This window comes from Salmo salar, unplaced genomic scaffold (genome assembly GCF_905237065.1).
Source record: "Salmo salar unplaced genomic scaffold, Ssal_v3.1, whole genome shotgun sequence".
Classification (NCBI taxonomy): Eukaryota; Metazoa; Chordata; class Actinopteri; order Salmoniformes; family Salmonidae; genus Salmo; species Salmo salar.
In genome coordinates, this window is record NW_025547785.1 from 1,284 (window position 1) to 12,500 (window position 11,217).

At 51.2% G+C, this 11,217-nt stretch overlaps 1 protein-coding gene across 1 annotated transcript in view; it reads left to right on the forward strand.

Annotated features, from left to right (window-relative positions):
- Positions 1-2,008: 2,008 nt before the first annotated feature.
- The window catches only part of LOC123732438 (ubiquitin-like modifier-activating enzyme 6), a gene marked incomplete at its 5' end in the record, with an annotated part of 15,785 nt that continues 6,576 nt past the window's right edge, over positions 2,009-11,217 (forward strand). Inside the window, 9 exons of the mRNA XM_045711572.1 lie at positions 2,009-2,089; positions 2,392-2,904; positions 3,282-3,404; positions 3,481-3,604; positions 6,066-6,169; positions 8,556-8,618; positions 8,728-8,804; positions 9,249-9,315; positions 10,294-10,437. Of these exons, the coding sequence (XP_045567528.1) occupies positions 2,009-2,089; positions 2,392-2,904; positions 3,282-3,404; positions 3,481-3,604; positions 6,066-6,169; positions 8,556-8,618; positions 8,728-8,804; positions 9,249-9,315; positions 10,294-10,437 (1,296 nt within the window). The remainder of the gene's footprint in view (positions 2,090-2,391; positions 2,905-3,281; positions 3,405-3,480; positions 3,605-6,065; positions 6,170-8,555; positions 8,619-8,727; positions 8,805-9,248; positions 9,316-10,293; positions 10,438-11,217) is intronic.

An 11,217-nucleotide genomic window follows, 5' to 3' on the forward strand; every position in this document is an offset into this window, starting at 1 on the left:
TCACTATATAGGCAATAGGGCTCTGGTCACTAGTAGTTCACTATATAGGGAATAGGGCTCTGGTCACTAGTAGTGCACTATATAGGCAATAGGGCTCTGGTCTAAAGTACGTTCACTATAGGAATAGGGCTCTGGTCTAAAGTAGTTCACTATATAGGCAATAGGGCTCTGGTCTAAAGTCGTTCACTATATAGGGGAATAGGGGCTCTGGTCTAAAGTAGTTCACTATATAGGGAATAGGGCCCTGGTCACTAGTAGTTCACTATATAGGGAATAGGGCTCTGGTCACTAGTAGTTCACTATATAGGGAATAGGGCCCTGGTCACTAGTAGTTCACTATACAGGGAATAGGGCTCTGGTCTAAAGTAGTTCACTATATAGGAATAGAGCCTGGTCACTAGTAGTTCACTATATAGGCGAATAGGGCTCTGGTCTAAAAAGTCGGTTTCACTATATAGGGAATAGGGCTCTGGTCTAAAGTAGTTCACTATATAGGCAATAGGGCTCTGGTCTAAAGTCGTTCACTATATAGGGAATAGGGCTCTGGTCTAAAGTAGTTCACTATATAGGGAATAGGGCTCTGGTCACTAGTAGTTCACTATAGGGAATAAGGCTCTGGTCCAAAGTAGTTCACTATATAGGGAATAGGGCTCTGGTCTAAAGTAGTGCACTGTATAGGGAATAGGGCTCTGGTCTAAAGTAGTGCACTGTATAGGGAATAGGGCTCTGGTCACTAGTAGTTCACTATATAGGGAATAGGGCTCTGGTCTAAAGTAGTGCCCTATATAGGGAATAGGGCTCTGGTCTAAAGTAGTGCCCTATATAGGGAATAGGGCTCTGGTCTAAAAGTAGTGCCCTATATAGGAATAGGGCTCTGGTCTAAAGTAGTTCACTATATAGGGAATAGGGCTCTGGTCTAAAGTAGTTCACTATATAGGAATAGGGCTCTGGTCTAAAGTAGTGCCCTATATAGGGAATAGGTCTCTGGTTACTTCGTTCAGCTTCATGTCATTGTCACCATGTTTCATGAGAGTGAAATGGATTTAATCAGGGGACCTGTGTGTGTGTGTGTGTGTGTGTGTGTGTGTGTGTGTGTGTGTGTGTGTGTGTGTGTGTGTGTGTGTGTGTGTGTGTGTGTGTGTGTGTGTGTGTGTGTGTGTGTGTGTGTGTGTGTGTATAGGTATTGACGCTGCATGACACTAAGCAGTGTGAGACTTGGGACTTGGGCTCCAACTTCTTCCTGAGACAGGACGATGTGCTGACTCAGAGGAACAGGTGAGACCAGTTCGTCAAGGAACGCCCATCAGCTTGACGTCACTGCGCGACACGCCCACTGTCCTTCCCAGCTGTAGCGTATTGCTCTGAGGCCGGGCGGCTTGTTGCGTCGTCAGCATTTGTGGCTTCTCGGTAACACAGGAAACAGGAAACTAGGGGTCGGGAAACAATCCCCTAACTTTCCAAAAAAAGACCCAGGTTTTCATTGTTTGAATTAGGTTTCATGGTTTGAATGGGTATTTATCTCTCTCTGTCTCTCTCTCTCTCTGTCTCTCTCTCTCTCTGTCTCTCTCTGTCTGTCTCTCTCTCTCTCTGTCTGTCTCTCTCTCTGTCTGTCTCTCTATCTCTCCCTCTCTCTCTCTCTCTGTCTCTCTCTCACTCTGTTCTCTCTCTCTCTCTGTCTGTCTCTCTCTCTCTCTGCTCTCTGTCTCTCGCTCTCTCTCTCTCTCTCTCTCTCTCTCTCTCCCCCTCTTTCTCTCTCTCTGTCTGTCTGTCTCTCTCTCTCTGTCTCCCCCAGGGCTTTGGCGGTCCATCCCAGGGTAGCAGAGTTAAACCCTTACGTCCACGTGGAGACGTCGTCCTCCTCTCTCGACCTCCACTGACCTCAGCTTCCTGAAGAGGTACCAGGTGAGAGAGACACACACTATCGTCTTGTTGATGAGTGATTGTACACAGTGGGACTGTAAAGTAGTGAATCTGAAATGCTTCTGACTGTGCTTGTTGTGTTCTCCAGTGTGTGATCCTGACTGAGGCCAGGCTGAGTCTCCAGAAGAAAATCAATGACTTCTGCCACTTCCATCAGCCTCCTATCAGGGTGAGAAATCTAGACCCTCCTATCAGGGTGAGAAATCTAGACCCTCCTATCAGGGTGAGAAATCTAGACCCTCCTATCAGGGTGAGAAATCTAGACCCTCCTATCAGGGTCAGACCTCTAGACCCTCCTATCAGGGTGAGACCTCTAGACCCTCCTATCAGGGTCAGACCTCTAGACCCTCCTATCAGCCAGGGTCAGACCTCTAGACCCTCCTATCAGGGTCAGACCTCTAGACCCTCCTATCAGGGTGGAGACCTCTAGACCCTCCTATCAGGGTGAGACCTCTAGACCCTCCCTATCAGGGTGAGACCTCTAGACCCTCCTATCAGGTGAGACCTCTAGACCCTCCTATCAGGGTGAGAAATCTAGACCCTCCTATCAGGGTGAGACATCTAGACCCTCCTATCAGGGTGAGAACTCTAGACCCTCCTATCAGGGTGAGAACTCTAGACCCTCCTATCAGGGTGAGAAATCTAGACCCTCCTATCAGGGTGAGACCTCTAGACCCTCCTATCAGGGTCAGACCTCTAGACCCTCCTATCAGGGTCAGACCTCTAGACCCTCCTATCAGGGTCAGACCTCTAGACCCTCCTATCAGGGTGGGACCTCTAGACCCTCCTATCAGGGTGGGACCTCTAGACCCTCCTATCAGGGTCAGACCTCTAGACCCTCCTATCAGGGGTGAGACCTCTAGACCCTCCTATCAGGGTCAGACCTCTAGACCCTCCTATCAGGGTGAGACCTCTAGACCCTCTATCAGGGTGAGACCTCTAGACCCTCCTATCAGGGTGAGACCTCTAGACCCTCCTATCAGGGTCAGACCTCTAGACCCTCCTATCAGGGTCAGACCTCTAGACCCTCCTATCAGCCGGTGAGACCTCTAGACCCTCCTATCAGGGTGAGACCTCTAGACCCTCCTATCAGGGTCAGACCTCTAGACCCTCCTATCAGGGTCAGACCTCTAGACCCTCCTATCAGGGTCAGACCTCTAGACCCTCCTATCAGGGTCAGACCTCTAGACCCTCCTATCAGGGTGAGACCTCTAGACCCTCCTATCAGGGTCAGACCTCTAGACCCTCCTATCAGGGTCAGACCTCTAGACCCTCCTATCAGGGTCAGACCTCTAGACCCTCCTATCAGGGTGAGACCTCCCCCCAGGAACTAAAAGCATGATGTCTCTGTTTCCTTGCAGTTCATTGGATGTGACGCGTATGGGATCTGTGTGAGAGTGTTCTGTGACTTTGGGGACCAGTTTGAGGTGTCGGACCCCACGGGAGAGGAAGCCAAGGAGATGTTTATCCAGAACATCACACAGGTACAGACAGACACACACACACACACACACACACACCCTCCCTCGTCGTCTCTGACCTCTGACCTCTGATCTGCAGGGTAACCCAGGGGTGGTAACCTGTATGGACAGCAGGACCCACGGCCTCCAGACTGGACAGAGCGTTCTCTTCAGAGAGGTCAACGGCATGGACTCACTGAACGGCACCGCACGACAGGTCACAGGTACTGATACGACGGGCTTATGACAAGTCACAGGCACTGATAGGGACGGGCTTATGACAGGTCACAGGTACTGATAGGACAGGCTTATGACAGGTCACAGGTACTGATAGGACAGGCTTATGACAGGTCACAGGTACTGATAGGACGGGCTTATGACAGGTCACAGGTACTGATAGGACAGGCTTATGACAGGTCACAGGTACTGATAGGACAGGCTTATGACAGGTCACAGGTACTGATAGGACAGGCTTATGACAGGTCACAGGTACTGATAGGACAGGCTTATGACAGGTCACAGGTACTGATAGGACAGGCTTATGACAGGTCACAGGTACTGATAGGACAGGCTTATGACAGGTCACAGGTACTGATAGGACAGGCTTATGACAGGTCACAGGTACTGATAGGACAGGCTTATGACAGGTCACAGGTACTGATAGGACAGTCCTATGACAGGTCACAGGTACTGATAGGACGGGCTTATGACAGGTCACATGTACTGATAGGACAGTCTTATGACAGGTCACAGGTACTGATAGGACAGGCTTATGACAGGTCACAGGTACTGATAGGACGGGCTTATGACAGGTCACAGGTACTGATAGGACAGGCTTATGACAGGTCACAGGTACTGATAGGACAGGCTTATGACAGGTCACAGGTACTGATAGGACGGGCTTATGACAGGTCACAGGTACTGATAGGGACGTGCTTATGACAGGTCACAGGTACTGATAGGACGTGCTTATGACAGGTCACAGGTACTGATTGGACGGGCTTATGACAGGTCACAGGTACTGATAGGACGGGCTTATGACAGGTCACAGGTACTGATAGGACGGGCTTATGACAGGTCACAGGTACTGATAGGACGGGGCTTATGACAGGTCACAGGTACTGATAGGACGGGCTTATGACAGGTCACAGGTACTGATATGACGGGCTTATGACAGGTCACAGGTACTGATAGGACGGGCTTATGACAGGTCACAGGTACTGATAGGACGGGCTTATGACAGGTCACAGGTACTGATAGGACGGGCTTATGACAGGTCACAGGTACTGATAGGACGGGCTTATGACAGGTCACAGGTACTGATAGGACGGGCTTATGACAGGTCACAGGTACTGATAGGACGGGCTTATGACAGGTCACAGGTACTGATAGGACAGGCTTATGACAGGTCACAGGTACTGATAGGGACAGGCTTATGACAGGTCACAGGTACTGATAGGACAGGCTTATGACAGGTCACAGGTACTGATAGGGACAGGCTTATGACAGGTCACAGGTACTGATAGGACAGGCTTATGACAGGTCACAGGTACTGATAGGGACAGGCTTATGACAGGTCACAGGTACTGATAGGACAGGCTTATGACAGGTCACAGGTACTGATAGGACAGGCTTATGACAGGTCACAGGTACTGATAGGACAGGCTTATGACAGGTCACAGGTACTGATAGGACAGTCCTATGACAGGTCACAGGTACTGATAGGACAGTCCTATGACAGGTCACAGGTACTGATAGGACAGTCCTATGACAGGTCACAGGTACTGATAGGACAGTCCTATGACAGGTCACAGGTACTGATAGGACGGGCTTATGACAGGTCACATGTACTGATAGGACAGTCTTATGACAGGTCACAGGTACTGATAGGACAGGCTTATGACAGGTCACAGGTACTGATAGGACGTGCTTATGACAGGTCACAGGTACTGATAGGACAGGCTTATGACAGGTCACAGGTACTGATAGGACAGGCTTATGACAGGTCACAGGTACTGATAGGACGGGCTTATGACAGGTCACAGGTACTGATAGGGACGGGCTTATGACAGGTCACAGGTACTGATAGGACGGGCTTATGACAGGTCACAGGTACTGATATGACGGGCTTATGACAGGTCACAGGTACTGATAGGACGGGCTTATGACAGGTCACAGGTACTGATAGGACGGGCTTATGACAGGTCACAGGTACTGATAGGACGGGCTTATGACAGGTCACAGGTACTGATAGGACGTGCTTATGACAGGTCACAGGTACTGATAGGACGTGCTTATGACAGGTCACAGGTACTGATAGGACGGGCTTATGACAGGTCACAGGTACTGATAGGACGGGCTTATGACAGGTCACAGGTACTGATAGGACGGGCTTATGACAGGTCACAGGTACTGATAGGACGGGCTTATGACAGGTCACAGGTACTGATAGGACGGGCTTATGACAGGTCACAGGTACTGATTGGACGGGCTTATGACAGGTCACAGGTACTGATTGGACGGGCTTATGACAGGTCACAGGTACTGATAGGACGGGCTTATGACAGGTCACAGGTACTGATAGGACAGGTTTATGACAGGTCACAGGTACTGATACGACAGTCCTATGACAGGTCACAGGGTAGTAGTCTTGTATTATTGTTGATAATAGTGTGTGTGTGCCAGTCCTCTCTCCCTACAGTTTCACCATAGGGGACACGTCCTGTCTGCAGCCCTATGCACATGGAGGCTTCTTCCTGCTGGTCAAAACCCCCAGAACATACAGCTTCGTAAGTTCACAACCACAACACAACCACAACACAACCACACCACAACCACACCACAACCACAACACAACCACAACACAACCACACCACAACCACACCACAACCACACCACAACCACACCACAACCACACCACAACCACAACCACCACACAACCACCACACAACCACCACACAACCACACCACGACCACACCACAACCACCACACAACCACAACACAACCACAACCACACCACAACCACACCACAACCACACCACAACCACCACACAACCACCACACAACCACAACACAACCACAACACGACCACACCACAACCACACCACAACCACCACACAACACAACACAAACACAACCACAACCACACCACAACCACAACACAACCACAACCACACCACAACCACAACACAACCACACCACAACCACACCACGACCACCACACGACCACCACACGACCACACCACAACCACCACACAACCACAACACAACCACCACACAACCACAACACAACCACAACACAACCACAACACAACCACAACACAACCACAACACAACCACAACACAACCACCACACAACCACAACACAACCACCACACAACCACAACCACAACCACAACACAACCACCACACAACCGCAACACAACCGCAACACAACCGCAATACAACCACACCACAACCATAACACAACCACCACACAACCACCACACAACCACCACACAACCACAACACGACCACAACACGACCACAACACGACCACAACACGACCACAACACAACCGCAACACAACCACCACACAACCATAACACAACCACAACACAACCACAACACAACCACAACCACCACACAACCACCACACAACCACAACACAACCACAACACAACCACCACACAACCACCACACAACCACAACACAACCACCACACAACCATAACACAACCGCAACACAACCGCAACACAACCGCAACACAACCACCACACAACCATAACACAACCACAACACAACCACAACACAACCACACCCCAACACAACCCCAACACAACCACAACACAACCACAACACAACCACACCACAACCACAACACAACCACAACCACAACACAACCGCAACACAACCGAGCAACACAACCACCACACAACCACAACACAACCACAACCACCACACAACCACAACACAACCACCACACAACCACCACACAACCACCACACAACCACACCACAACACAACCACAACACAACCACACCACAACCACACCACAACCACAACACAACCACACCACAACCACAACACAACCACAACCACACCACAACCACCACACAACCACAACCACAACACAACCATAACACAACCACCACACACGACCATAACACGACCATAACACGACACAAACGACCACAAGACCACAACACAACCACCACACAAACAACCACAACACAACCACAACACAACCACAACACAACCACCACACAACCACCACACACGACCATAACACGACCACAACACGACCACAACACGACCACCACACAACCACCACACAACCATAACACAACCACCACACAACCACAACCACACCACAAACCACAACCACAACACAACCACAACACAACCACAACACAACCACCACACAACCACAACACGACGTTCATAAATGACATAACGCTTTTTAAATGCTTTACACTTAAAGGAAAATTCCATCTTTAATATAAATATATATTTATTAGTGCTGGTGATACAGTCTTAAAGGAAAATTCTATCTTTATATTAATATATATATATTAGTCCGCTGGTGATACAGTCCCGAAATGTTTTGCCTGTCAGTAATCAAGTTGTCCAGATTTAGTTTCCAGAAAGCGTCGTTCTGCGTCGTGCTGCGTCGTGCTGCGTCGTTCTGCGTCGTTCTGCGTCGTGCTGCGTCGTTCTGCGTCGTTCTGCGTGCGTGCTGCGTCGTTCTGCGTCGTACTGCGTCGTTCTGCGTCGTTCTGCGTGCGTTCTGCGTCGTTCTGCGTCGTTTCTGCGTCGTACTGCGTGCGTTCTGCGTCGTTCTGCGTCGTGCTGCGTCGTGCTGCGTGGTTCTGCGTCGTACTGCGTCGTTCTGCGTCGTGCTGCGTGCGTGCTGCGTCGTGCTGCGTCGTGCTGCGTCGTTCTGCGTCGTACTGCGTCGTTCTGCGTCGTTCTGCGTCGTTCTGCGTCGTTCTGCTTCGTGCTGCGTCAACAAGTTGCTTGCTGATTGTTTTGGGGCTGATATCAACAGTGGACTAATGAAACACCACAAGACTGTTTGCAGTGGTCTTTTCCTGAAACGTCTCTGTCCCTCTGTCCGTGTCCCTCTGTCCGTGTCCCTCTGTCCATGTCCCTCTGTCCGTGTCCCTCTGTCCGTGTGTCTCTGTGTTCTTCAGGAGACGATGGAGCAGCAGCTGTCTGAGCCTCGGGTCCTGACTCCCGACTTCAGCAAACCAGAGGTGAGAGGTCATAGGTCAGCTCCTGTGTGAAGGTGTGTTTTGCTCTGCTGTGTGTTGGAGCCGTCTCTGAGCAGTTTCCTGTTTTGTCCATTGTGAATGTGTCCCTCAGGCCCCGCTGCAGATCCACGCCGCCATGCTGGCTCTCGATGCCTTCCAGGAGCAACACAACAGACTGCCCAATATCGGGTAACACAACCCCTAGTCCCTACCCTCTACCCCTAGTCCCTACCCTCTAGTCCCTAGTCCCTCCACCTAGCCCCTTCCCCCTCCCCTACTCCCTAGCCCCTCCCCGGCCCTCCCAGCTGAGTGGTTGGTTCCTAGCCCCTACTTCCTCTAAAGCTGGTTGGTCCCTAGCCTCTACTTCCTGTATAGCTCGTTGGTCCCTAGCCCCCACTTCCTCTATAGCTGGTTGGTCCCTAGCTTCTACTTCCTGTATAGCTGGCTGGTCTCTAGGCCCTACTTCCTGTATAGCTGGTTGGTCCCTAGCCTCTACTTCCTGTATAGCTGGCTGGTCTCTAGGCCCTACTTCCTCTATAGCTGGTTGGTCCCTAGCCCCTACTTCCTGTATAGCTGGTTGGTCCCTAGCCTCTACTTCCTGTAAAGCTGGTTGTGATTGGTTGTTCTCTCCAGGTGCTGTCAGGATGCGGAGGTTCTGGTCAAACTAACAGAGGAAGTCAACCTCACCTTGACAACCAGAGTGAGTGTTTCATCTACACACACTGTGGCACTTAGGTGCGCACACTCACACTCACACTCGTGACACTGCCGTCCTCTCCTCCCTCTCCCTCTCCTCTCTCCCTCCCTCTCTCTTCTCTCCCTCCCTCTCTCTTCTCTCCCTCTCCCTCCCTCTCTCCCTCCCTCTCTCCTCTCCTGTCCTTCTCTCTCTCCTCTCTCCCTCTCCTCTCTCCCTCTCCTCCCTCCCTCTCTCTTCTCTCCCTCCCTCTCTCTTCTCTCCCTCCCTCTCTCCTCTCCTGTCCTTCTCTCTCTCCTCTCTCCCTCCCTCTCTCCTCTCCTGTCCTTCTCTCTCTCCTCTCTCCCTCCCTCTCTCCCTCTCCTCTCTCCTCTCCTGTCCTTCTCTCTCTCCTCTCTCCCTCCCTCTCTCCCTCTCTCTCCTCTCCTGTCCTTCTCTCTCTCCTCTCCTCTCTCCTCTCCTCTCTCCCTCTCCTCCCTCCTCTCTCTTCTCTCCCTCCCTCTCTCTCTCTCCCTCTCCTCTCTCTCTCTCTCTCCTGTCCTTCTCTCTCTCCTCTCCTGTCCTTCTCTCTCCTCTCTCCCTCTCCTCTCTCCCTCTCCTCTCTCCTCTCCTGTCCTTCTCTCTCTCCTCTCTCCCTCCCTCTCCCGTCCTCCCCTCTCTCCTCTCCTGTCTTTCCCTCTCTCCTCTCCACTCCCGTCTCTCCTCTCTCCTCTCCCGTCTCTCCCTCTCCACTCCCTCTCTCTTCTCTCCCTCCCCTCTCTCCTCTCCCATCCTCCTCCCTCCCCTCTCTCCTCTCTCCTCTCTCCCATCCTCCTCTCTCCTCTCTCCCATCCTCCTCTCTCTCCTCTCTCCTCTCTCCTCTCCTCTCCTCTCTCCTCTCCCATCCTCCTCCCTCCCCTCTCTCCTCTCTCCTCTCTCCCATCCTCCTCTCTCCTCTCTCCCATCCTCCTCTCCCCTCTCTCCTCTCTCCTCTCCTCTCTCCAGGCTCCAGTGAATAGTGAGTTGGTGTGTTGTCTGTCCAGAACGGCGCAGGGTTCTCTCCCTCCGTTGTCCGCGGCGGTGGGGGGCATCGCCAGTCAGGAGGTCCTCAAGGCCCTGACGGGGAAGTTCGCCCCGCTACAGCAATGGGTAGGAGACTGATCAATACATCTGATTGGTTGGGTAGGTCAACCTACTGCTGTCCACCACACAGACTGATCAATACATCTGATTGGTTGGTTGGGTAGGTCAACCTACTGCTATCCACCACACAGACTGATCAATACATCTGATTGGTTGGTTGGGTAGGTCAACCTACTGCTATCCACCACACAGACTGATCAATACATCTGATTGGTTGGTTGGGTAGGTCAACCTACTGCTATCCACCACACAGACTGATCAATACATCTGATTGGTTGGGTAGGTCAACCTACTGCTATCCACCACACAGACTGATCAATACATCTGATTGGTTGGTTGGGTAGGTCAACCTACTGCTATCCACCACACAGACTGATCAATACATCTGATTGGTTGGTTGGGTAGGTCAACCTACTGCTATCCACCACACAGACTGATCAATACATCTGATTGGTTGGTTGGGTAGGTCAACCTACTGCTATCCACCACACAGACTGATCAATACATCTGATTGGTTGGTTGGGTAGGTCAACCTACTGCTATCCACCACACAGACTGATCAATACATCTGATTGGTTGGTTGGGTAGGTCAACCTACTGCTATCCACCACACAGACTGATCAATACATCTGATTTTGGTTGGGTAGGTCAACCTACTGCTATCCACCACACAGACTGATCAATACATCTGATTGGTTGGTTGGGTAGGTCAACCTACTGCTATCCACCACACAGACTGATCAATACATCTGATTGGTTGGTTGGGTAGGTCAACCTACTGCTATC